At 55.4% G+C, this 26,825-nt stretch overlaps 1 protein-coding gene across 1 annotated transcript in view; it reads left to right on the top strand.

The window, feature by feature from the left end:
* The window catches only part of EPHB4 (EPH receptor B4), a 41,982-nt gene that overhangs the window by 12,099 nt on the left and 3,058 nt on the right, over positions 1-26,825 (top strand). The window contains exons 3-14 of the mRNA XM_015420317.1: positions 7,762-7,898; positions 9,404-10,085; positions 12,937-13,092; positions 13,198-13,527; positions 15,157-15,281; positions 17,167-17,323; positions 18,899-19,001; positions 19,360-19,430; positions 20,390-20,503; positions 24,029-24,276; positions 25,123-25,338; positions 26,625-26,774. Coding sequence (XP_015275803.1) covers positions 7,762-7,898; positions 9,404-10,085; positions 12,937-13,092; positions 13,198-13,527; positions 15,157-15,281; positions 17,167-17,323; positions 18,899-19,001; positions 19,360-19,430; positions 20,390-20,503; positions 24,029-24,276; positions 25,123-25,338; positions 26,625-26,774 — 2,489 coding nt within the window. The remainder of the gene's footprint in view (positions 1-7,761; positions 7,899-9,403; positions 10,086-12,936; positions 13,093-13,197; positions 13,528-15,156; positions 15,282-17,166; positions 17,324-18,898; positions 19,002-19,359; positions 19,431-20,389; positions 20,504-24,028; positions 24,277-25,122; positions 25,339-26,624; positions 26,775-26,825) is intronic.

The raw sequence follows: 26,825 nt of genomic DNA, 5'->3' as shown, positions 1-26,825 counted from the left end.
AGGGCTGCCTTGGAAAAAGGGGTGGGTGGGATGGGGGGGGCCGTTGGGCTCTTGCAGGCGAAGGGCTGGCTGACTTGCTGCCAGGATTGTTCTAGGCCCTGGAAGAGGAGTGGTGTCGAGTGGTTAGAGGCACCGTGTCCCTTGCTCTGCTGCTGGCTTCAGGGGTACTATGATTTTGTGCCGGCAAAGCTTGTTCCTCGTCTGGGCCTCTGAACGGCTGCCCCCGACGCCACCAGCCCCACTCCTGTTCCAGAGAACCCAAGAGGCCTGGCTCTCCTCCCCCCAGTTGTCTCTGCATCGCGTGTAATCCTCACGTGCGGCGGCGTTGGGGCGGGAAGCACTCAAGTAAGATTTTCCGGGGCAAGAAATATCACCCGGGACAGAATAAATCTGTTGCAGGTCTCTCTGGCCGGCCCATCCCGGATTTCCCGGCAGAATGTCCATCAGCTGGGATGTTGACTGGAGCCGATCCCCCGCCCCCGAAGCGCTTCTCGCGAGGAAGGCTGCTGGGGCGATGGCTTGGCAAACTGCCAGACCCCTTCGCGTTCAGCGGCAGCCTGGACCCCCCCCCTCCCTCCCTCCCTCCCAGCAGCCTCACTTTTCCTTCCGATCCCTCCAACCCCTTTCCACCCCCCCACCCCCAGTCTGTGGCCTTCCCCCTCCTCCTCCTGGGGCAGGTCTGTCCCAGGGCTGTGCAGGGCATCTGGAGCGTGTGATGCATTAATTGAATTCCTCTATTGTGGTCCCTCCATCCAGCCCCACGTGGGGGGGGGTCCTTCTGAAAGTCTTCAAACACCCCCCCTCCATAAGCGGAGAGCTTTGCTGCCTGCCTCAAAAGCTGCAGAGGGAGGGGGCCTCCCCCCCACCCCCCACGGAGTCTTCTTCTTTCAGACCACTCCAGTGTCTCTGCTGGGGCCTCCACCTGACCGCATACCTTCTCGATGCAGTCTTGGTCTTAGCCGCCACCCCCCCCAGTTGTTTTGGCTCCAGGCAGGGGAGGGGGGTGGCAGACCCAGGCCCCCAGTGGCCTCGGAGTCCCTCGTCCCACTCCTCTGTCCACGGAGGGCAGTGTTGAATCTTTGCCCCATACAAAGGGCTGTACTAAGACAAGCCAGGAAGGGCCCCCCCCCAGTTTGGCAGGCTGCAGCCTCTTTCCTGGGGAGGAGAGAACGCTGCCCCCCCCAGCCATCCTCTGATCGTCTGAAGCTGCCTTCCTCCACGCCAGAGGGTCAGTCCCTTTGACCCAGCGCTGCCTACTCAGACTGGCAGTACCTCTCTAGGGCCCTGGTGTGTGTGTGTGTGTGTGTTCTGGTGTAATGTCACTGCGGGTTCAGCTTGAGGCCTTCTGTCTATTGGTAGAGAGCCAGAGACAGGATTTGAACCCGAGGCCTGTTGGCACACGTTGGCGTGGAGTGCCCCATGTGACCGTTGTGCCACAGGAGGCCTGAGTATTTACTTACTTCGTTGGCATCCCACTTTTGCCCTCATTGGGAACCCAAAGCAACTCACATCGTTCTCCCCCCTTTTATCCTCACAACAGCTCTGTGAGGTAGGTTAGGCTAGGCGTGTGTGTCCGGCCTAAGGCCATCCTCCAGGCCTCCCACGGCAGAGTGGGGATTTATACCTGGCTCTCCTAGTTCCTAGTTTGATATTCTGACCGCTACCCGCTTTGGCTCCTTGTGGTGCATCGTGGTGGGATCGTTTAGGGCGGGCTCTGAGTTCCAGTCCTGCCTGGATGCCCAAAAGGTGCTAAACCGCAAGTTATGTCAGAGACCGCCCCCCCCCCCCAAATTACAGCAGCAGCCTTGCCCACTGGGGTCTTTTGAGGTGCCAGAAATCACAAAAGTAAGGTTGGGATCCCAAGATCGAGGTTGGCCCGCTCCTCTTTCCGCGGGGAGGGGAGGCGAAGATGGCTTTCATCTCTGGCTTGGCTCGGCTATCAAAGGCAAAGCTCCCTCTTTGCCTCCTCTGGATCTGCCGAGGCCCCGTAATCCCTTTGCTCCTCCGGGAAGCTTCTCTGCCTCTATCAAAGGTGGAATCGCAACCCCCCCCCTCCCATTTGCAGATGCAGACACACCTGCCAGGTTCCCGTCCTCCCAGAGCGAACTTGCTTGCAAGTCTTCGAGCACAGGATGGGTGCAGGCGCCAAAAGGCGAACCCAACTTTGAAGTGCAAAACAAAATCCGGGAAGTTGGAGAGAAGAGCTTGTGCGTTCCCTGGGGGGGGGGGGGGCGGTGCTGCGTTGAACCCGGCATGGGTCTCCTGACCGGGACATTGAGGGGCCCCGCTTCCCAAATACTGAGAAGAACCAGTGTGGTGTTCAACATGGTTAAAGTGTGTGGCTACGATCTGGGAGAGTCAGGTTCGAATCCCCACTTGGCCATGGAAGCTCGCTGGGCGACGTAGGGACAGTCACGCGCTCTCGGCCTAGCCTACCTCTCAGGGCTGCTGTGAGGATGAAACGGCGGAGCGGAGAAGGCTGTGAGCTGTTTTGGGCCCCCACTGAGAAGAGATTTGGGAAAGGATGCTTCCTTTCTGCCAGGAGTATCTTTGGGGCATTGCGGGAGCCTTCAAAATCGCTCTGCAGGATCAGGCCAGACGTGCATCTTATCACAGTGGGCCGTTCCGCATCCCGACATGAAGGTTGTGGCCTCCTGTCTTGTTTGGGGTCTGGCGATATACTGCCTCTGAACATGGCAGTTCTAGGTTTAGTTAATCCCTCGGTTTGTCCAGTTTCCATATATGAATCAGATCCTTTTTCTAAAGTCATCCGTGCTGTTGGAGATCCGTTTGGTGTTGGGTGCTGAACAATGTTCCCTCTACGCTGTGGAGTCTTGTGAGCAAAAATTCTACGTCGTGAGCTAGTGGCATTAAAGTTGTGAGCAAGCCATTTGGCTACTGCATAAACTAGTTTGCTCTGGAGCCATCCTTCCTGAGCTAAGACAAAAATGTGTGAGCTGGAGGCTAAAAAACTGTGAGCTAGCTCACACTAACTCAGCTTAGAGGGAACATTGGTGCTGAAGTACCCCTTGGTGTCTGTGGCTGGCCTTGAACTCCTGGATTGCGAGAGAGAAAATCGTGTCTGTTTATTCTCCCCGTGCTGTTTCTAATCATTAACCTCTATCGCTGGGCTCCCACCTTTTGTCTCTTGCTCTCCTGCCAAAAGAGTCCAGACCTCCTGTTGCCTTTCCTTTTCTAGGGGCACACTCCAGCCTCTTGAACGCTCTCTGTGCTTTGCCTTGCGCTGTTTTTTTCCGGCTCACCTGTGTTATCTTGCAGTTCTGCAAACCCTTGCAGATCTTGCAACAGCCCTGCAGTCAGCCAGTGGCAGGCCTGATTTAAGCATGACATTGTCTGAGGCAAAAGAACCCACCTGTGGAACTTCGCCCTTGCCCGCTTTCAGCAAGACGGGCTGGGGTTTCTAGCTCAGGCTCGGGGCCACAGAGTGCCTGCCAGTTGCATGGACTCTTGCAGGGAACATTGAGGGGAGTCTGATCCAGCGAAGCACTTAGAGTTCGTAGCATGGAATCAATTAAGCCGGGTCCCTCATGTGCCCCGACTGTAGGCCCTCATCCTTTACAAATGTTACACACAGGAGGCCATTATTTTATTATATATTTTATTTATACTCACGTTGTTCATAATCTGCCTTTTCCCAGTGAGTCTTAAGGCAGGTCACACCGCACAAGTCAATGCAGTCCACAGGATGGGACGTCCAACTAAGCCGTGTTAATGTTGCAGCTGGCGTCTGGCGACCCCCTCATAGGGTTTTCGGAGGTGGATTTGCCCTTGCCTGCCCCTGCCTAGCAACCCCGGACTTCCTTGGTGGTCTCCCATCCAAGTACCAACCAGGGCCGGCCCTGCTTAGCTTCCCAGAGCAGACAAGCTCAGGCTGGCTTGAGGCATTTGGCTCAGGGCAAGCCAGGTTAACAGGAGGAGGAATTGTAGAACTCTGAGACAAAGCCCAAATATGAATGTGGAATAATTAAATGATGCAGAAATTACATGGCAGGGCAATACACACAGCCACAAATAGCACATAGTGCACTCAGTGGCACAGGCCACACTCACTTTCCCTTTCGTGAAAGCATCTTTCTGAATCATTTTGTGACGGATACGTGCATATATTCTGAAGAGGTGTGCATGCGCACAAGAGCTCACACCCAGAATGAAACTCTGTCGGTCTTAAAGGTGCTGCCGGACTCCGGCTTCGTTGCGTTGCTTCCGACCAGCATGCACACATAGCACATAGTGCACGCAGTGGCACAGGCCACACTCACTTTCCCTTTCGTGAAAGCATCTTTCTGAATCATTTTGTGACGGATACGTGCATATATGCTGAAGAGGTGTGCATGCGCACAAAAGCTCGCACCCAGAATGAAACTCTGTCAGTCTTAAAGGTGCTGCTGGACTCCGGCTTCGTTGCGTTGCTTCCGACCAGCATGGCTGCCCGCCTGACTCCATTTTGTAACAGCGCAGCCGTATTACCTGTATGAAAATGCCCTCCCGCATCATGTGGGTTTGCTGCGTTTTCAGAATGCCGGGAGTGGGGAGTGCGGGAGCCTTCCTGAGTTCCTCGGGCATCCCGTTCCTCGTGTCGGGGGCCACAGCGGAGAAGGCAGGTGTCTGGGGGGTGGTGTTAGGGTGGCACGGGCTCCCACGAAACCTTGGGCTGCGGCGGAGGCCAGGAAGAGGGCAGGTGGGTCCCTGAGTCGTGGCCTGCAAGTCCCAAAGAGCCCTCCTGACGGGTGGGGGGTGTTGGTTGTTGGCTGCCCCCGGCCCACCCTGGGGCCTGACTGGCGTGGCCTTGCTTCTTGCAGGGGGGCTCTTAAGGGAGTGTTGAGGGCCCCCGCAGACATCCAGTCCATCTCTGCGCGCAGGGGCAGGACGCGGCTGCCAGCAGTGGAGTCGGAAGCCACGCACTGGGAACCGTGCCCTGAGTTTAATTAAAAAGCCTCCGCCAGGTACAGGGTGTGGCCCTTTTTTCTAGGGCAGGGGTGGGGTGGGAGGCTGCGGCTCGCGGCTCCCCTTGGACGGGCGTTTGTTAGGGCAGGCCCGGATGGAGCCCAAGAGTCCTGGCGTCTGCTAGCCTCCCTGGGACCTGTTCTCGGCTCCTCCGCAGCCCAAGCCTCCCACATCTGGGATGGATTTAGACAGGAATGAGTGAGAGTTGATGTGTGGGGGGAGTGGGAGGCCTTGGAGTGGGTGATGGCGGGTGGGTGGGGGAACTGAAATAGACCCGGCCAGGCAGGCAGCTGGAAATGGGGGCTGGTGGGGAGGGGCAGCTGGGTCCTCCTGTGCTCCCCAGAAGCGGGAAGGGGCCGCGTGTCCCAGGATGAAAACCGCTGCCGGGGCAAGGCAGACTCTCCCAAACTAATGACTTTCCCCGATGATCACCTTTCCTCCCTCTGCCTCTCCAGCCCTCATTACCGGGCCTTCCCCGTTGACACCCCCATCCCCCACCCCCACATCCCCCACTCCTGATGGGAAGTCTTTTTGTGCTTTCTTTTCTTTCCGCTTCATCTTGTCTGGGCTGTCACTTGGGCAGAGGGACAGCCGGGAGTAGTGTGTGGGGGCCTCCCACAGGATTGGGGAGTTGAGACCGCTAGTGGGGTTGCCAGCTCCAGGCTGGGAAATTCCTGGAGATTTGAGAGGTGGAGCCGGGGGGCGGTGGCGCCGGTGTTTGGGGAAGGAAAGGACCTCGGTGGGGTGTAACGCCCTAGATCCCACCCTCCAAAGCAGCCATTTGCTCCAAGGGAACTGATCTCTGTAGTTTTTTTAAATTAATTTTTAAAATTTATTTAATGTATACCTCGCCCTCCCCGCAGAGCAGGCTTGGGGCGGCTTGCACAATTTAATACATCAATAATAGTTAAAATCCACATAGAATCATCTAAAAACAGTTCGGTTAAGCAATTCGGTATCGTAAAGTGCTGGCGATAATTAATTATTGCTTAACGATGGCGTACTGTGTGAGTGCGTGCAAGGTCGAATGGAGTGTTCTGCTCCACGATCTTCCTGATACGAGCGGCGGCGCAGGCGAAGCCAAGGGCCAGGGCTCTATGATTGGCCTGGAGGTCAGCTGTCATTCTGGGAGATCGCCTGGAGGTTGGCAATTCTGGCCGCTGGCGGTTTGCCACGCATCCCAGCCAGGGCAGAGCAGGGGAGGCGGGTGGCACAGGCAGCCCAGGGGGTTTTTAAGGGCTGACAGCTGCCTCTCACCAGTTTGGCGCATGAAACCTTGCAAACAGACGGTTTGGTGGTGTCATTTTCAACAACCACCCTGCCGAGTAGGCCTCTCTTTGCCCCAGCGGCCCATGCAGTTGCCTGGCTTGAGAAAGAGACACACAGAGCAGCTGGGCAGGCCTGTTGTGCCCCCTGCCCCCCATGGGGTGGCAGCCCCCTTGTGGTGCCTCAGTCTCTGGAGGGCCGCCTCTTTGGGGAATCCCTTTGGGGAGCTCTGGCTCCCAGAATCCTTTGCTGAAACTCACTAGACCAGGCTGTGCTCCAACCTGGGATGAGGGGATGGGTTAAAAACAAGGGTCCTTTTGTTTTGCACTGACCTCGCCCGCCAAAGAAGGGTGGTTTCGTGTATCACTCATGCCATCGCGTACCAGGAAGGGGGGGCGGCTTTCAAAAAGGGGTGCTGGTAGAAGGGGGGGGGGGGGGAACAGTCTGGAGGCAGGGATGTGACCGGTGTGCCGTGCCTGGATGGAGCAGTATCAGTGAGATTGCGGGAGTTGGTTTCCTGGCCAGGGTGGTGTCCGCTGTTTGGGGAAATGACGCGAGTCCGGCTTTTATAAATATTTCGCCACCAGCCTCCCACCTTTGACCCTCCGGGAGCCGTTCGCATCCCAGAGTTGCACGCTGTAGAGGTGACCAGCCCCCAGGAGTTTAAACAGAGTGGGTGGCGGCGGGGTGGGCAGTGGGGTGAAGGGACTGGTGTGGGGCCCACCTGGCCGCCGAGGTGGGAGTCCCGAAGTCTGCTCAGTTTGCTTACATTGGAAGGAATGACTCCACATACACGATAAGGGAGATGTCAGTGACTTTTCTCTGCACGGGGAGCGTTTATAGTTTCCGGGGGGGCTTTGTGGCAAAGTCAGTGCTTCATAGGCAGATCCAGGGGGGGTGTCAGGGGGGGCAACCGGTTGGACCCCCTGAAGGGCTCCCAGGGCTCTCAAGGCTGCAGAGCCCACAAATCCCCCACTTCTTTCTCCCTTTGCTTTAAAGCCAGTGGTGTTATGGCAGCCCCGTAGCTAGGGGATTTTTTGGGAGGGGGCCTCGGGGGGCCTGCCTGCTAATTAAATGAAAGTACAGTGCAGGGGGTAAGTCAGAGCACTTTGGGGGCAGCCCAGGGGAGGGGCCCAGAAGAAACACTAGGGGGCCGGGCCCTGTGGGTCCCATGTTAGCTACGGGCCAGGGTTCAAGTAGGATTGAATCCCCACTCTGGCATGCAGGTTTAGGTTGAGGGCATGTGGCTGACCCAGTCCGCTTCACAGGGTTGTTGTGAGGAGAAAATGACGGAGAGGAGGATGGGGTAAGCCACTGTGGGTTTCCTTTAGGGTGAAAGGCAGGATAGAAATTTAGATTAAGCCGTACTGAGTGGTGCTTAAAATCCATCCTAAGAGCTTGGAGGAGGGGACACACATTGTTTGGTGGTAGTCCATCCTGCCCTGGACCTCCCTCCCAGAATTTTGGGGGCCCCCCACCAATCACTCACCCATCGTTTCCCCCTCTGTGCTCATCTTGGCCTGTTCGAAGGGACCCTGGCCTTGCTTTCTTGCCCTGACCTCTTGACCGGCCCCGGCTTTCCCGTCTGTCTTTCAGAGAGCCTCATGAACACCAAGCTGGAGACGGCTGATCTGCAGTGGACGACGTACCCACCTGTGGACGGCCAGGTGAGGGGTCAGTCAGTCCCTTGGGGGGCCCCGCCTGTAATGATTTCATGTTTTGGTGTGTGTGTTTCTTTAAATGTTTAGTGTGACTGCAGTAATGTAAGGAGAGTGATTGAGGGAGACAAGTGTGATGTGATTGGCTGATGACTGAGAGTGTGGGAGGAGAGAGGTCTCTGAGGGGATTCTGTGTGTGAAGTTTGGAGAGCATAGTCTGTGTGACTATGGGAGTCTGAGTCTATTCTGTGTGAATAAGACAAAGAGTTTAGCCTGTGTGGCTATATAGATGAGAGAGAAAGATTAGACTGAGTATCTAAGCCTGTCAGAGTGGAGTTTTGGAGTTTGAAAGACGGTTTGTGACGCCAAGCTTTGCTAGTTATATTTACAAGTTCCTTTCTTCAGCAACAGTTCAAAATAACCAGAAACCTATTTTGTTCTTGATTAAATAAAACATTTTTTGTTTAAACTTATCCCAGCAATCAGAATAGTCCTTCCTCAGGGCCACATAGTCCTCTGAAGCACCCAGGCACTAGGTCATTCTACCAAAATAGAGAGATTTGGAATATTTTATTCCTGGTGGCAGCAGAAACCTACCAAGTTCAAGTACACAGTGTGTGTTTTAAAGGAGAAACAGTCTCCCCAATAAGCGCGGACAACACACTGCCTTCTTATGGGGGGCGGGGGCTTGGTGCACCTGGAAGGCTGTAGGCCAATATTTCCTGGGTCTTTTAAGCAGGGAGAATCAGAACGGTTTTATTTATGATAGGAGAAAAAAATGGTGTCTAGCTATATATAGAAAGAAAAAGATAAGAAACCAAGGAAGACTAGCGAGTCTCATTTCGGGGGAGAGAAAAGGAAAGGGAGGTCTTCCAGATACCATTTGTGTAAAAAATTGCAGTGGATAATAAATTTTGTAATGAAGACAAGAATGCCTCTGGGCATGTGCAGAATGCTGTCCCGCCATATGGAGTGGAGTGCCGCCTGCTCACCACAGCGTGCATTTCAGGGCATGTTTTCCAGGGAAGTGAGGCACTGCTTGCTGGCAGACTTCACCACCCCAGCCCCCATTTCAGAAATTAACCCATGGGAGTAACTTGCGTAGGAAGAAATTCAGAGCAGACTCTGTGGAGCAGGCTTCTGGATGTTGTTCACAAACCCTTTCCATGGGAGGAAAAACTGCAGTTTGCAGAAGTGGGACGTAGGAGTAGCATTGGCTCGCAGCCATGATAGCCATATAGAACCTCCATGTTAAGGGGCAGTATACCTTGGAGTATCAGTTTTGGTGGGGGGCACAGCAGCGACAGGCTTCTGACCTCACGCCCAACTTGCAAGGCCTCAGAGTAATTGTTCTGTTAGAGTGCTGGCCTGATCCAACCAACCAGCCTCCCCGGGCTGCTGCTCCCCTCTTTCGTCTGTTGGGGTGTGAGGGGGGGGGGAGAAGTGAGTGGTGCTTCCTTTCTGGGCCTTCTGCATCCAGCATCGACAATCCCTCCCCCTCTCGTCCCCGGCAGTGGGAAGAGCTGAGCGGGATGGATGAGGAACAGAACAGCGTCCGGACGTTTGAGGTGTGCGCCGTCCACCGCCCCAACCAGAACAACTGGCTCCGGACCACCTTCGTCCCCCGTTCGGGCGCCACCCACGTCTACGCGGAGCTCCGCTTCACGGTGGTGGAGTGCTTCTCCATCCCGCGGGTGACTCGCTCTTGCAAGGAGACGTTCAACGTCTTCTTCTACGAAGCCGACGCCGACGTGGCCACGGACACTTTCCCCGCCTGGATGGAGAACCCGTACGTCAAGGTGGACACGGTGGCGGCGGAGCACCTCACGAGGAAGCGGGCCGGGATGGAGGCCTCTGGGAAAGTGAACGTGAAGACCCTCAAGATCGGGCCTCTCTCCAGGGCGGGGTTCTACCTGGCTTTCCAGGACCAAGGGGCCTGCATGGCGCTCCTCTCCGTCCGCCTCTTCTACAAGAAGTGCCCCTCCGTCACCGTCAACTTCACCGTCTTCCAAGAGACGGTGCCCAAGGAGCTGGTCATGCCCGTCGCAGGTCGGTGCGTGGCCAACGCCGTCAAGACCAGCTCCCGGCCCCTCAGCATGTACTGCCGGGAGGACGGGCAGTGGGCCGAACAGACCGTCACCGACTGCGCTTGCGCCGCAGGCCACGAGCCCTCCGAGGAGAACACCAAATGCCGGGGTGAGAAGGGAGTGGATCTGGGGGGGAGGCGGAGGGGGTTGGAGGGGGCAGAACTGCAGGATTTTCTGGGCCTGGTGTAGGGCGAAGAGGGTCCTTCGGGGCAACTGGAGGTTCGGATCCCTGGATTCGTAGGGGAAAGTTCAGGTTTCCACTGGGAGGCAGGAGCGGTGGAGATCTCGGAAGGGTTGTGATACCTCTGATAGCTGAAATTGGGTGCTGGAGAACTGAGAAACAGGAAGGTGGTTTCAGAGGGTAGCTGGGTTGGTCTGCAGTAGAGCAGAAGAAGAAGAAGAAGAAGAAGAAGAGATTGGATTTATACCCCGCCCTTCACTACCCGAAGGAGTCTCAGAGCGGCTGACAAACTCCTTTCCCTTCCCCTCTCCACAACAGACACCCTGTGAGGTGGGTGGGGCTGAGAGAGCTCTTGACAGAAACTGCTCTTTTTCAAGAACAGCTCTTATTAGAACTACGGCTTACCCAAGGCCATCCAGCCAGGTGCAAGTGGAGGAGTGGGGAATCAAACCCGGTTCTCCCAGATTAGAGTCCGCACACTTAACCACTACACCAAACTGGCAGGCAGATTTGGGTCCGGGGGGTGGGGGTGGGGGGTTTGCGCTTCGAGGCCAACAAGGTTTTCAGTTCTTTGAGCCTCTGAGAGTCTGAGGCAATGAGCTCGGGAGCTCATGCCACAAAAACTGTTTTTGGCCTCTAAGCTGCTGCTGGACTCGAACCCAGCTAAGGAACTGGGAGTTTCTTATGGGAGGCAACCAGCGCGAGCTCCTGGCACTGAAGTTGAGAGCCGGCGATTTGGCCGCTGCATAAATTAGTGTGTTCTGGCGCCCCATCCCCTTCCTGAGCTGAGACACAAATGTGTGAGCCGGAGGCTAAAAAACTGTGAGCTGGCTCACACTCACTCAGCTTAGAGGGAGCACTGAAGGGAACCAGGAGACATTTGGAGGGTAAATTTTCGGAAGGCCTGGGGAACAGTGGGGAAGTCAGTGCCCCGGGGGAAGGTGGGATTGGGCTTGGGAAACAGAATTTCCCTGGGCGGGAAGGAGAAGGCACGGAACCACAGAACTCCTGGGTTAAAGTGCAGCCTCGTGCAGTTAGAGGGACAGAAGTAGCAACCGAACCCTGGGCTTGTCTTCCAGGGCCCCGCGGGGGTGGTGGTGGAAGGCGGCAGGGCCCCTGTGTTTGGGGGGATGGGGTGCCCGGCTTCTCCGGGGGGTGGGAGCAAAGCTCTCGGGAGCCAAGACTCCTGCCCCTGATGGACAGAGCGGAAGAAAGGGGGCAGGAAGTGGGTTAACCTTTTGTGAATACGAGGCCCGGCCTGCTGGCTGGCCCAACAAGTCTCTCCCCCAGGCCCCCACGCCACAGGAAAGGGGGCTCCCCTCGCCCCCCCCGGGGGGGGGGGGGGGGTGTGGCCCGCAGCTGCTCTCTATCTCTGTCCTTCTCTCTTCTCCGGACAGGCAGCGGCTGGGAGAAGGGGGCTTTGAACTCTTAGCTGGCTGTTCCTGGCTTGGAAGCCAGAGGAATGCCAGATATTTGTGGGTCAAGAGTAGTTGGAGAGCAGCGCATCGGTGGTGGTGGGGAACATCTCTAAACAAGGCCGCTGGCGTGGGGTGCGAGCTGGGGGGGTTGCGGTCTCTGCTGGCCGACAGTGGGGTGGGAGGGGGCAGTGTCGGGCGTGTCTGTGGTGACCCCCACTCCCTTCCTTGCCGTGGCATGCCTTTCTGAAAGTGTTAAGAAACCAACTGGGGCGAATTCTTGGGTGGAGATAGTTTCACAGGCTAGCTGTGTTGGTTCGCAGTAGAACAGCGAGATCTGAATCCAGGAGCACCTTTGAGACCAGCCAGGTTTTGGGGGTATCGGCTTTTGAGAGTCGAAGAAAGCTCATGGCCCCAAAAGCTGGCTGGTCTCTAAGGTACTGCGGGACTCGAATCGAGCTCTTCCACAGCCAGCCAACACAGCTACCCTCGGAAACTTCATGGAGGGCAAACAGTTCATCCTCTGGGGGTTTGCGGTTGGGGGTGTGTGGGTGCAGCTGCGCTGCCCCCATATCTCTCCACATGTTCTTTCTGCAGAGAAATGTGTCCTTCATTTCCCCCTCCCGCCACCAAGGAGCCCCAAGCCCAGAGATGCCGTGGGAAGGCCCTCTTCAAGTCCAGATCCTTTGTAGGGGGGCAGGGATCCTCACTACTCTGACAGACCCAGGCAGTGGAACCCGGGGAAGTCTCGGTGGAGGGGATCGTGGGTGCTTTCCTTGGGAGGGTGGGTGTGCATATGCTCCCCTGGGAAGTGGAGTCCCTCCTCTTGTTCCTGGCTCGCTTTCTGTTCAGTGTAGTGGTTAAGTGTGCAGACTCTAATCTGGGGGGACCGGGTTTGATTCTCCACTCCTCCACTTGCAGCTGCTGATGTGACCTTGGGCAAGCCACAGTTCTCTCGGAGCTGTTCTCTCAAGGATAGTTCTCGAAAGAGCTCTCTCAGCCCCACCTACTTCACAGGGTGTCTGTTGTGGGGAGGGGAAGGGAAAGGAGTTTGTAAACCACTCTGAGTGAAGGGCGGGGTATAAATCCAATCTCCTCCTCCTCCTCCTCTTCTTCTTCTTCTTCCAATCTCCTCCTCTTCCTCTTCTTCTTCCAATCTTCTCCTCCTCCTCTTCCTCTTCTTCTTCTTCTGTTGCCCCTGGAAGCAAGGGCCTTTTAGATGTGTCCTTCAAGGGCTGGTTTTTGCCTCGAGGACGCTGCCTGCTGCCGTCTGCGTCTGTCAGGGAAGGCTGGCCGTAGAGAGAGGGGTGTTCGCACCAGCCACTCAAGACATTCACCGTTTTTCTCCTCCCCCCCCCCCGCAGCCTGCGCCCCTGGCTCCTTCAAGGCCTCGCAAGGCGAGGGGTCTTGCTTGCCGTGCCCCTCCTACAGCAACTCCCACCTGCCTGGCTCGAGCGAGTGTTCCTGCCGCGTCGGGTTCTTCCGGCCCCCAGATGATCCCCCGTCGAAGCCCTGCACGAGTGAGTCCGTCCTTTGCGGCAGGGGTCCCGGCAAACGTGGTGATCGGGGGGGGCTATCAAGGGCAGGCCTCCCCAAGGTAACCTCCGCCTCTCTCCCCCGCGCAGCCACGCCATCCGCGCCCCGCAGCATCGAGGCCAGGATTAACGGCTCGGTAGCAGTGCTGGAGTGGAGCGAACCCTTGGAGAACGGCGGTCGCGACGATGTGGCTTACAACGTCCTCTGCTCGGAGTGCCTGGAAAGGCAGTCCTGCCGCCTCTGCTCCCGCCTGGCTTACGCCCCTCGGGCCAGGGGGATAGTGGACCGTACCGTCACCGTCGAGGGGCTTCAGCCATACGTGACGTACTCCTTCCAGATCCAGGCCGTCAACGGGGTCTCGGACATGAGCCACAACCCGCCCCAGGTGGAATCCATCAACATCACCACCAATAAGGATGGTAGGTTGGGCCTTAAAATAGACAAGCATTTAGCATCGGGCTGGGGCCTAGCTGGGTTGGGTTCAGATCCCTGTTCTGCCATGCGGATCGCAGGATAACCTTTGGCCAGGCACGCTCACCCAGTGTCCTACCTTGTAAGGCTGTTGCGAGGAGAGGGTGGACAAAAATATGATGGATTAGAATCATACCTGGGCCAAACTGTTGTTCAGCCAGTAGCCTTTGGGGGTCTGGCTGTCTGAGGCCCTGGGTTCTAGCAGCTTAGTTTAAACAAAGTAAACGGGGGTGGCTGTGGAATCCTGTGAGCAAAAATTCTACTGGCACTAAAGTTGTGAGCGAGCCATTTGGCTGCTGCAGAAATTAGTTTGCTCTGGAGCCCCATCCTTCCTGAGCTGAGACAAAAACGTGTGAGCCGGAGGCTAAAAAACTGTGAGCTGGCTCACACTAAATCAGCTTAGAGGGAGCACTGGTGGCAATCCAGGACAGAGTGTGCTCCCCCGTGGTGAAAGAAGGATGGCGCTCAGCCCCCCCCCCTTCCTCGCTGCCGCCGGTCTTGTTTTCAGTGCCATCAGTCAATCCTGGAGTTTCAGGAAAGAGGGAGAGTGTGCCTCAGAGCATGCGCTAAGTACCTTTGTCTCCTTGCTCAACGTGACTGTGGCTTCTCCTTCCTTGGGGCTGCTGGAACCAAGATCCCTCTTCTTCTTTAGAAATAAAAAATCAGGTCTCTCTCTCTCTCTCAAAAAAAAAAAAAAAACCCGAGAGAGAGCACAAACAAAGAAGGAACAGTGAGACAATAAATGTCCAGTGAAATATAATGCAGAAGACTCTTATTTTTCCACTCTCATGACTGGGAAGAGCTCAAATTGGCCAGGCACCCTGGCTCCTCTGGAGCAGCTGGAACTGCTGCTGCCTGCCTCGGGGAGGGGCCGTGGCTCAGTGGAAGAGCCTCTGCTTGCTTGACACGCGGAGGAGCCCAGGTCCAGTCGCTGCCTTCTCCAGCTGAAAGGACCAGGCGGGATGGGAAAGACCTCCAGCTCAGACTGTGGAGAGCCACTGCCCGCCGGAGTCGACAAGTCTGACCTTGATGGTCTGATTCAGGAGAAGGCAGCTTCCGGTGTGTCCGTAGGCATGTATACTTTGTTAGATTCCTCAAGCCGCCTTAGCCTAGCGGCGGCACCGTGTCTCCACAACAGAGCCCCTGCGTGGCCTGCCGAAGGGCCCAGCTTCACTCCCCGATCCCCCCCCAGTGAAAGGAGTCCTAGTTGCCAGTGCCGGGAAAGGCCCTGAGAGCTCTGAGCACTGCAGTTAGGCCGAGGAGACTCGGTGTGAGGCAGATCTGTGTGTCCATCTCCACCCTCAAGAGGTCATTCTCTGGTGATCGGTAAATCAGGGGGAAAGGCAAGGGACAAACGTTTCAGTGCATAAATCATTTACAAGGACCTTCTAGTTGAAGGATCAAGGAGTAGCGGTTCCAGCCGTTCTGGAACCGGGGGGGGGGGGCGGGCCCACTTTGCGGCTCCTCCAGTGCCGGGAACGGAGCCCAGTTTGGGGGGGGGGGGGATGCTTTTTACGCCGTCTTCATCAGCCCCGTCACGCGAGCTGGGGCTCACATGTCCATCCTCTCCTCCCCAGTGCCCCAGCCTGTTTCGGAGATCCAGCCGACAACCGTCACGCCCACCGGGATGACCTTGGCGTGGCCCCCTGTCCAGCCTCCAACGGGGAACATCTTGGATTACGAGGTCAAGTATTACGAGAAGGTGAGCGGAAAGGGGCGAGGGACTCCTCTTAACTCTGCAGCGGCTTTTCGTCTCCCCTTCGTCCTGGTAGACAGACAGGTAGATGGCGGGGCTGGGATTCGCTGGAGAATGTGGTTTCTAGTCCTCGTGGAAACAAGGTGGAGTCTGGGGGCACCGTGAAGATGGAGCCATTTGCTGCGGCAGAAATGTTGTGGGCTCGAGCGGCCTTCGCATTACGTAGCCAGTTTGGTGTAGTGGTTAAGTGCGCGGACTCTAATCTGGGAGAACCGGGTTTGATTCCCCATGCCTCCACTTGCACCTGCTGGATGACCTTGGGCAAGCAGTAGTTCTGATACGAGCTTGAAAAAGAGCAGTTTCTGTCAGAGCTCTCTCGGCCCCACCGACCTCACAGGGGGTGTCTGTTGTGGGGAGGGGAAGGGAAAGGAGTTTGTCAGCCGCTCTGAGACACCTTTGGGTAGTGAAGGGGGGGGGGATAAATCCAATCTCTTTTTCTCTTCTTTTCTACTCTCCATTAGCTGCAGGGAGTGGGGTGGGCAGGATACAGCAATGGGGTCAGAAGTCAACCACCGTGTGTGTTTTTTATTTAAACTGTTATGTTGGCTACCCTGGACTAGATGGACCCGTGGTCTGATCCAGCAGGGCTCTTCTTATGTTCTTGTGTTCATCAAAAACCCAGCAACTCAACCCACAACCATTTAAACATTGGTAAAAGCAGGAGATGCAAATAAAGGCAGACGGTCGTTTTGTGGACCTGGCCGAGTGGGCTTTGAACCACGGAGCTTTCTGCCACAGTAAACCTGCCTTGCTCTACAGGGTAATCCGGGGTACTGCTTCCATTTGGTCAAGAGACTCTTGGTTTTGCCTGCCGTGGATTCTCAGTTCCTGAGCTGCTCTGGCAGATCTGACTGAAATGTGATGTTGGCTGAGGCAAAACCTCCCTGTGGGATTCTGCAGGCGCCACGAGGGCTCTTGTGCGCAGGCAGCAACACGGACGCCACGTGAGCGCAGGGGGCTTTTGCCTTGGCCAACCACAGCACGTTAAATCCAGTTTTAGCTTTCCGATTGGAACCAGGCAGGGTGACAGTAATTATTATGGGCTAATTAATTGGGATTAACTAACAAATTTGCCCTGATTTGGGATGGCCCATGCTCGCCCGATCGCATCAAATCTTGGCCCTGGTTAATCCTTGGATGGGAGGCCACCAAAGAAGTCCAGGGTTGCTATGCAGAGGCAGGCAAGGGCCTCCCTCCTCTGAACATCTCTTGCCCCGAAAACCCAACAGGGCCACCATAAATTGGCTGTGACTTGACAGGGCTTTACATGCACGGCAGAGATTAATTAATGAATCAGTTAGCAGAGAATGATCTTGCCTGGAAGTCTGAGCTGGGTGGTAAGGGGAGAGGTTGATACGGGGTTATTCGTCTTACTCTAGAACTCTGAAACGATAGCAAACTCGGGCTAGAAGAAACCCATTTGGGCCATTCCCACGGGCCCGTCTCCTGCTAGCAAGCGAGAGTGGCTCGGTTGAGCAACCGATGTGCTCCCCGGGGCGGCTGTTGGGGCGGCTTGGCTCTCGACCTGGAGGAGAAGAGGCAGAGTGCAAAGCTGCACGTGCTCAGTGGGGGGCTTCTGTGGACAGCCCCCCACCCTCAGTGCCCCGCAACCCGCCCAGTGTAAAGAGGAAGGCTGACATGCGGAGCAGTGGTGGCGGTATGGGCTGAGCGGTTGCCATTCAAAGCCAGTTTTGCAGGTGCACGAAAGGGCTTCTTCGGGCCCCTGTAGCAAAGGCAGTGGGGACGTGCGTGTGATCCTTGGCTTTTTATTCTTGGTGTGGCGAATCGAAGCAGGATGTCACCCTTCCTCCTCCTCCTTCTCCTCCTCCAGGGTGTCGGGGGCCCCATGTTTGTGAAGACCTCCGAGAACCGAGTGACTCTGAGCGGCTTGCGCCGGGGGGCCATGTATGGCGTCCAGGTCCGTGCCCGCTCCGAGGCAGGCTACGGCGGCTTTGGGCCAGAGAGGGCCTTCCAGACGCAAGGGGCCGGTGAGTAGGAAGTCCCCTGGGCGGGCCATGGAGAACGTTCCCGTTTCGCCCACCCTTTGGTGGGCACTGTCAGGGAAGGCAGGAGTGACAGAAGCGCTGCATGTGTGGGCTCGGCCGCAGCGGCAGCCGCTTTTTGGTGTGGCTGCTTTCCGTTGCATACTTCTGGATTCTAGCACGTTCCCGGCATTGAGGCCAGGCGCTGCCGTGTCACGGGGGCTGGGCCTGCATCCAGCTCTTCTGGCCAGGCTCACCCCTCTCTTCCCCCCCACCCCACCCCCGGTTTGTTGGCAGTCGGGGCCTTCACAGACAGACCGTCCGTTTGCTGGGCACTCGGGCCAAACCGGCCGCCTTCCCCCAACTTAGGCTGGTTCGTTGTGAGTAGAGAAAGCTCTGAAGAACCCCAAGGCAAAACTGGCCATTTGTCAGGAGGGAGTGTGACAAGATTTCAGGCTTACGAACAGATAACGTGAAACAGAATTCTCAAAAAGTGTTTTTAAAAAAACATTTCTAGCTAAATAATGCATGTACCGAAAACGTTCGAAGATGCAGGAGGGGGAAAGTAGTCTTCCTTGCCTTTCATCCCCCTTGCTGACAGGGGGAAGGCGTTTCGTGAGACATGTCCCTGGCCTCTCTGTTGACTTGAGTGGATGGCCCTGTTCCTAGCTTGTTGGTCTCTTTTGAGCTTAAAAGGAATATGCAAAATAGACCTGTCCCAGGCAGGAACAGGCAGATTAAAAGAAAGGAAAAGCTTTTGGAGAAGAAGCGCAGACATTTCTCTGCTCACCTGTCTTGTGGAAGAGAGTCATTTGGAAGAGAGGCGGGTTCGAGTTCAGCAGCACCACAAAGACCAGTGAGGTTTTCAGGGGATGAACTTTTGAAAGTCAAAGCTCCCTTCAGCAGATACAAGAGGGGAGTCCTAGAAGGAATTCACCTGAATGCATTAACCAATGATTGTTGGTACATAGGCTTCACTTTCCCAGGCTTTCTTTCCATCGGCTTTCTACCAGGTTCCCTTCCAGGTCAGTCTAAACAATAGCACGCAAGGCAAGCACACTTAACCCTATAATGACTGAATTTAGACCTTGCAACACACATATTTCCAACATGACCTTGGGGGAGTCACAGTTTTCCTCAGAGCTGTTCTCTCACAAGCAGTTCTCTCAGAGCTCTCTCAGCCCCACCCACCTCCCAGGGTGTCTGTTGTGGGGAGGGGAAGGGAAAGGCGATTGTAAGCTGCTCTGAGACTCCTCTTCTTCTACTACCCTGAAAATCTCTCAAAAACTCAGTCCCCTCTTGTTGGACGAAGGGAGTTTTGACTCTTGACGGCTTAAACCCTGAAAATCCAGTCGGTCTCTGGACTCTGACCTGGCTGTCCTACCGCAGGCCGAGATGGCTGCCCTGTGAAACTCTCTTCATTTGGAAGACAGTTCTCTGGGAAGAACAAGGCAGGGAGTGGCTGGTTTCTCCGGCCCCTGTTTCCTGTTTCCTCCCCATTCCGGCCCTTGGCGTCAGTCCTCACCAGGGTCCAGCCCCGTCCCTGCCCGTCATGCCATGTGCTTTTCTCACCCCCTGCAGAGTCGGAAAGCCCCACGGAACAGCTGGCCCTCATTGTCGGCACTGTGGCCTTGGGGGTTCTCCTGGTCCTCGCCGTGGTCGTCGTGGCCATTGTCTGCCTCCGGTGAGATGGCGCCTCCCAAGCGGAGGGTCGGGGAGAAGTTTAGCCTACGGGGGGGGGGGGCTGAGCTCAGGGCTGGAGGTGGGAAGAAGAATGGCGTGGGCTGAGATGGCAGGGGACTTCCCGGGGGGGGGGGTTAATAACAGCAAGAGAGGAAAGGATGAAAATACCCGAGGAAGAGTGCAGCGAGGATAAAATGGCGGCAGGAGGAGGGGAGTGGTTTTGCAGGATGTGGGAGGGGCTAAGGGGATTGGGAATCTGTGTGGGTGTGGCTAAAGTATGGGCGTGGCTAAGCAGGGCAGTGGGAGGAGCTAAAAAGGGACCCACTGGCTCCAGTGTCATCCTTTCTTCCTTTTTGCAGGCGCCAAACTTCTTCTGGGTCCCGGGAGCCGGAATACTCAGATAAGCCCGGGCAGTACCTGATTGGGCACGGTGAGTGTGTGGGGTTGGACGAGGCTGTGATGAAAGCGCCTCTGGGGAATGTGGGGGGGGCCAGCAAGGGGGCAGTCTTTGTCGATGTGGCCGGGGGTTCCCTCAGGGTTCACCAGGCAGCAGATGGGCTGGAAGGATCCCGCGTCTTATTTATTTATTTAGATTTATATACCGCTAGGGCTGCCAAGTGGGGGTGGGGGGCGGGTAAACCCCCGCTTTGGAGGCCCGATTTCCGCCACCGCGGAATTGGGCCCCGGGGAGAACTCCACCCCCCGAAGTGCAGCGTGGCTGCATCACTAGAGGTGACGCAACCACGTCGATCACATTGGGGGCGTGGTTGACGTCGTGCATCACTTCTGGAGATGTGCTGGCGGCGCGTGTGCGCGCATCCTGGGACGGCTCCCAGAGCCCGGCGAGACTCCCCCGCCGGTGAGTTTTTTTGACTTGGCAACCCTATATACCGCCCTCCCCAATGGGCCTCAGGGCGGTGTACAACAATTAAATATACAATTAAAGCAATATTAAAATAGCAATTTACACATAAAATCATAAAATACCGTATAATTATAGAAGTTGTCAGATGACTAGTCAGAACAGGCCAGATTGGCCTGGAAAAACTGGGCAGAAAACGTTAGGGCCAGAAAAGCTGGAGGGAGGGAGAGGGGGAATGTCCTCTGCCTCCACCAAATGCCCGGCGGAAGAGCTCCGTCTTGCAGGCCCTGCGGAACGGCAGTAAGTCCGACAGGGCCCTGATCTCACACGGAAGCTGATTCCACCAGGCAGGGACCTGAGCTGAAAAAGCCCTGGCCCTGGTCGAGGCTAGCCAGACGTCCCTGGGGCCGGGGGCCGCTAACAGATGTTGATTTGTGGACCTCAGTGCCCTCCAGAGCTCGGTCTCATAGGTGTGCCGGCCCTTGGCCGTCTTCTCCCGCCTTTAATGGCGCTCTTCCCCTTGGTAGGCACCAAAGTCTACATTGACCCTTTCACCTATGAGGACCCCAACGAAGCCGTGCGCGAATTCGCCAAAGAAATTGATGTCTCGTATGTCAAAATCGAGGAGGTCATCGGTGCAGGTAAGAGTGGATCCCGGCCAGGCCGTCTGCGCCCAAGGCTGTTGCCGCTTATGAGAAACGGGGGAGGGGTGTTGAGCCGTTTATTGGCAGGTGTTATTGATTGCCTGGCTTTCTCACTGAGACTCAGGGCAGGTCACCTGACGGGAGTCACCACAATCGATCAGGTGAGGAGCTAGCTAATAAGCAATGTAATAAGACTAGGATTGCAGGAATTTGGAAGGAGGCATACGTATTGAAATGTGATGTGTTAAACAGAGCAAGGAATGGCGTTGCGTTAGGAGAAATGTAATGCAAAAAGACCAAGGTCAAAACATACATGCCCTCATACCTTCAGGACCGCCTCTCTCAATGTGCCCCAAGAAGAGCGTTACGTTCAGGAAGTAAGAACCTCCTGGTGGTGGTCCCCGGCCTGAGAGAGATCTGGCTGTCCTCGACCAGGGCCAAGGGTTTCTCGGTCCTGGCCCCTCCCTGGGGTGGAACTCTCTGCATGAGAACATCTGAGCCCTGCAGGATTTGTTACCAGTGTTCCCTCTAAGACGAGTCAGTGTGAGCTAGCTCACAGTTTCTTAGCCTCCTCTGGCTCACAGATTTTTGTCTTGGCTCAGGAAGGGATGGCTCCAGAGCAAATTAATTTATGCAGCAGCTAAGTCGCTCGCTCGCAACTTTAATGCCAGTAGCTCACAACGTAGAATTTTTGCTCACAAGACTCCCACTGCTTAGAGGGAGCATTGTTTGTGACCTTTCTGCAGGGCTTGTAAGGCAAGAGGACAATGACAGCATAATTCTGTGATCCGGCACCCTCATACCTCTCTTACCCCCCCCCAAGTTTCCCCCTCCCATCTTTTACAAGTCTCTTCCAGGAGGTCTGCGATTTCCCATACCAGGAATTCTGACTGTTCGCTTGGAACTGATAATTTTTTTAAAATTAAGGACTGTGGTTTTTCTTGTCGGTTTTAATTTTATTTATTTATTTACTTATATATTTATTGTATATCCCTGTTGTAAGCTGTCCTGAGCCCTGCCCGCAGGGGAGGGCGGCCTAGAAATCTAATTAATAAAATAAAAGGTAAAAGGTAAAGGCTCCCTTGCTCGAAAGCCAGTCGAATCCAACTCTAGGGTTGCGGTGCTCATCTCCGTTTCAAAGCCGAAGAGCCAGCGCTGTCCGAAGACGTTTCCGTGGTCATGTGGCCAGCATGACTAAACACCAAGGCGCACGGAACGCTGTTACCTTCCCACCAAAGTGGTACCTATTTATCTACTTGCAATTTCTTGCTTTCGAACTGCTAGGTTGGCAGGAGCTGGAACTAGAGATGGGAGCTCACTCCATCATGCGGCACCCGGGTCTCGAACTGCTGAACTACCGACCTTCCACAGCGTGCAGTTCAGCGTCTTAACCCCTTGAGCCACCGTAGCTCCTAATAAAATAAAAGAAATATAATAAAATAAAATAAATACAGAAACAGATTGTACATATTGGTATTACAGTCCACAGTCCCATTCCCCCTACTGAACTGTCTTCCTGAATCATTCGGTTATAATTCGTTCCTTTATTAGAATGCGCTCTTGAACAACTGTGTTTCACAGCGTTTGTGGAGCGACAGATGCATGGGGGTCTTCCTGACCTCCTTGGGCAGGGGCCATTCCACGGGGCGGGGCCCACCACAGAGAAGGCATGCAGGCCGGCAGCGGTTGGTTTTGAGAACCATGAGGGTAAGAAAGAAGTCTGATAAAGCGCCAGTGTTAAAAACCTAGTTGAAACTTATAGTATACAAAAATGCATGTATTTATTAGAAAGACAGTTAAAAACAAATAAGGGCCCAATGAGAGCCTTGTTAAAAAGTTCAAGTGGCCTGAATGCAAGGGCCAATTACACATGACCTGACGCGTTTCCGCCCTATTGGGGGCCTTCTTCAGAGGTCTAACAGTTTGAGGCACACGTAACAATAACACACATTACAATAAGATAACCAATGAGTGAATACTGGACCAAGAAAAGGAAGGTTAAGCAGCAAGATCAATAGACACAAGACAAAGGTGTTTGTGAGGCCTCTGAAGATGAGAGTCATGTGTCTGGTGCCAAATGCACAGCTGCTGAATTAGAACATCTTCCAATTTTTTGGGCCCTTTTTTGTTTTTAACTGCCTTTCTAATGAATACATGTATTTTTGTATACTATGTTTCAACTAGGTTTTTAATATCGGCCCCTTTATCAGACTTCTTTCTTACCCTCGTGGTTCTTGATTCCAGTTTTTGGGTCAAATTTGTTTTCCCCTCCCCTGGGTCTTACTGCGGTTGGTTTTGTCCATTGGCAGAGTAGCACCCGCAGAGATGAGTGAAGCTGCTATGGCGGAGTGTAAGGGAGAGGCGGTCTCACAGATACAAGGGTCCCAAGCCGTGAAAGGCTTTATGTGTGAAGGCTGGTACCTTGAATTGGACCCAGTATCACCCGTGCCTTCAGTAGGCAGCTAGTCCAAAACGGGCCAGTGAGGAAGCCTCTAGGCCTCGTTCTTTGCATCGTACTTCCAACAGCTGACATAGACAAGGCTCCAGTGGAGAGAGCAGAGTATAAATGTTCAAAATGTGGAATTTAGGACTCTGTGTGTGTGTGTGTGTGTGTGTGTGTGTGTGTGTGTGTGTGTGTATCTTGGCCTGTTCGCCTGATAGCTTTCCCGTCCTTTTTCTCCGGAGGATCACACATTGTGTGGGGCCTGTTGCTGAACTCCCCTCTTGTTGTGGGTCCCCATAATTCCTTGCAAGCCATTGTCGATGGCTCTCCGTTCACAACGCGGGAAACAGCTGCCACAGAGAGAAGGGGAAGTTGTCGGTCCACTCCCCTTCTAAGGGAGAGAAAGGAGTATCTTGTTCGGCATGGGGAAGAAGCTTCCCTTGGGAAGCGCCTGCCCCATCCCTGCGAGGCATAACCCAAGCGAGAGAGACTTATCAGCCAATCTCCAAACTGGTTTAGCTGTCCTGACGGATCCCGGGGAGCTCTTCCCTCCTGGGGCCGAGTTTCTCGGAAGTTGTCTTGCCACAGAGCCGCGATTCCCAGAGCTCTTTGGAAGAAGGTTTTGGCAGTTGAAAGTCATTAAGCTCTCAGCGCAGGCAGTGCCCTCAGAGAAAGGGATCCTGCACTGGAGCTTGGCTGTGCCTCATGTCTGTTTTAAGAACCCCGAGTGCAGGGTGAGGTGTATAGAAATATTGCTTCCTATAAACCCCTTGCCTTTCCCTGAAATGTCTTTCTTATACCTTGTTTCCTGTTGCCAGCCAGATGGCTGACCGTTTGGTCAGAGAGGCTCAATTGCCATGCCATATAACCACACATTCTTCACACCTCTAGTGAGGGAATGCGAGCCGGCCTTGCTCTTCGTTTCAGAGGGTAGCTGGGTTGATATGTTGGGAGAACAGCCAGATCGGAGTCCAGGAGCTCCTTCGAGACCAGCAAGATTTTGGGAGGTGTGTGGGCTGTTTGGTCTCTAAGGTGCCGCGTAGTCCGTTGCGACGCTCAACTGGCCCGGTCTCTTGCAGGTGAGTTTGGGGAGGTCTGCCGCGGCCTCCTGAAAGTGCCGGGGAAGAAAGAGATCTACGTGGCCATCAAGACGCTCAAAGGGGGGTACACGGAGAAGCAGCGCCGCGAGTTCCTCAGCGAGGCCAGCATCATGGGCCAGTTCGACCACCCCAACATCATCCGCCTGGACGGCGTCATCACGAACAGCGTCCCCGTCATGATCATCACGGAGTTCATGGAGAATGGGGCTCTGGACTCGTTCCTCCGGGTAGGGAAATCCCGTCTTGGCAGTAGCGGAACGGGCAGGGGTCGCAAAGACGGGTCTGAGCCAGCGGTCCGCTTGGGCTCTTTGGGCCGCGGGAACTTCTGGGAGGCTCTGCAAGCGTCAGCTTGCGTTCTGCGCAAAGGCCGTGGGGAAAAACCTGTTCCGCATCATCCTTCCCCTCTTTGTGTTCTCTTTGGTTCCCCTTCCATTTCCCGCGCATGTTGTTGCATCAAAACACGGATACCCATGAAGCTGCCCTATACCAAATCGGACTGTCAGTCCATCAAGGTCTGTCTCGTCTACTCAGACAGGCAGTGGCTCTCCAGGGTCTCTGGCCCATCACCTCCTGCCTGATGCGTAACTGGAGAGGCTGGGGACCAGTGTTCCCTCTAAGCTGAGTTAGTGTGAGCCAGCTCACAGTTTTTTAGCCTCCAGCTCACAGATTTTTGCCTTCGCTCAGGAAGGATGTGGCTCCAGAGCAAGCTAAGTTATGCCATAGCCCAATCGCTCGCTCACAACTTTAATGCCAGTAGCTCACAAAGTAGGATTTTTGCTCACAAGACTCCACAGCTTAGAGGGGGCATTGGCTGGCGGTTGATTCTGAGACCTTCTGCATCCAAAGCGGAGGCTCTTCCACTGAGCCACAGCCCCTCCCCACCCTGGAGGAGAAATCCTCCCCTTTTTTTTTCCCTACCAGGGTGGAGCACTCTCTTCTGAATGGAATGGAATCACTGTTAAGCAGCATGTGCTTTGCAAAGGAGGGAGAGGCTTTGGCACCGTCTGGCCACTGGGCTGGCTCCCGGTTCCTTTAAGCCTTACCTGACCGGCTCCTCTCTCACCTGCCTGCAGTCAAACGACGGACAGTTCACACCCATCCAGCTGGTGGGGATGCTGCGGGGGATTGCCTCGGGGATGCGCTACCTGTCCGACATGAGTTACGTGCACCGGGACTTGGCGGCCCGTAACATCCTGGTCAACAGCAACCTGGTCTGTAAAGTGTCGGACTTCGGCCTCTCCCGCTTCCTGGAGGAGAACTCCTCGGACCCCACCTACACCAGCACCCTGGTAGGCAGACCCGCTGCTTCCCCCTGGGTGGAAACCTCGGCCTCCGGTTCGCTCCCCTCCCAACAGGCCGGCGGCTCTGCCAGCTCTTCAAGGGCCCGGCTCAGCAGTGAGTGGAGGCCTGGATCACCTGCCAACCACCTCACCTGGTGCCCACCGAGTGTTTTTAGAGAGTGGGCAGACCCAGGTGGGGCTTTTGCCCGGCAAAGCTTTTGATTGGCCACTGGAGATTTGGTTTGTTGTGCAGATTTTTTTAAAAAGACGTTGCTTTGGCAGCGGCTGCCAGCACAGCACAAGGATCTCCCCTGTGTGACTGAAAGGAAGCCGTGGCAGCCATCTTGCCGTGTCAGAATTCCAAAGGTGCCCACGGGCTCAGAAACGGTGGGGGCCCGCGGTTTAAGCGATCAAAAGGCCGGGCGGTTGGCCAAAGGGCGGAGAGGTCAAAGACAGGACCACCAGGTTCTCTGGGTGGAGGATGGCTCTCAGGATTAAATCAGGATTCGGGGACGGGAAGAAGGGGATGCAGCCATAATGGGGAGAAGCTACGATTCAGGTGTCCGTGGAGGCGGGGGTTATATTGGAAGGGAAAACTGGAGCAGCGGTGAGCCCGGGGGGCGGGGGGGGGGAGGACTCCCAGCTCTGTGGAGAGAGGACGATGGATATAGCCCCGAATGAGTTAGTGTGGATGAACCCAGCGTGGTGGAGAAGAAGGAGAGATTGGATTTATACCCCGTCCTTCACTCGGCGTCTCAGAGCAGCTTACAAACCCCTTTTCCTCCCCCTCCCCACAACAGACACCCTGTGAGGGAGGCGGGGCTGAGAGAGCTCTGACAGAAACTGCTCTTTTCAAGAACAGCTCTGCGAGACCTTGTGACTGACCCAAGGTCACACCAGCAGCTGCATGTGGAGGAGTGGGGAACCAAACCTGGTTCTCCCCGATTAGAGTCCCCGCACTGAACCACCACACCAAACTGTAGTGGTTCGAGGGCTGGACTAGGATCTGGGGAACCCAGGTTCGAATCCCTTCTCTGCCATGGGAACTCCCTCCCTTGGGCCAGCTACAACCCTCTCTGCCTAAGCTACCTCACAGGGTTGTGGTGTGGATAAATAGGAGGTGAGGAGGACAATGGAGGCTGTTTTGGGTCTCCATTGGGGGACAAAGGCGGGATATAAATACATAAAAATCAGGCATAAGCCAGGACTTCTCCGTTGCGGGGGGGGGGGGGCGGAGGGCCTGCCGTCGTGGTTCTGCTGTCTCCCTGACCGATTTCCCCCAATCTCTCCCTCAGGGCGGGAAGATCCCGATCCGATGGACGGCCCCCGAAGCCATCGCCTTCCGCAAGTTCACCTCGGCCAGCGACGTCTGGAGCTACGGCATCGTGATGTGGGAGGTGATGTCGTTCGGAGAGAGGCCGTACTGGGACATGTCCAATCAGGACGTGAGTGAGACCGGCAGATCCTCAGCTGTGGCAGCCCACCCAAAACTATCT

This window comes from Gekko japonicus, unplaced genomic scaffold, assembly GCF_001447785.1.
Source record: "Gekko japonicus isolate JY-2015 unplaced genomic scaffold, Gekko_japonicus_V1.1 scaffold336, whole genome shotgun sequence".
NCBI classification, from domain to species: Eukaryota; Metazoa; Chordata; class Lepidosauria; order Squamata; family Gekkonidae; genus Gekko; species Gekko japonicus.
This window is presented reverse-complemented; position numbering and strand designations above follow the sequence as displayed.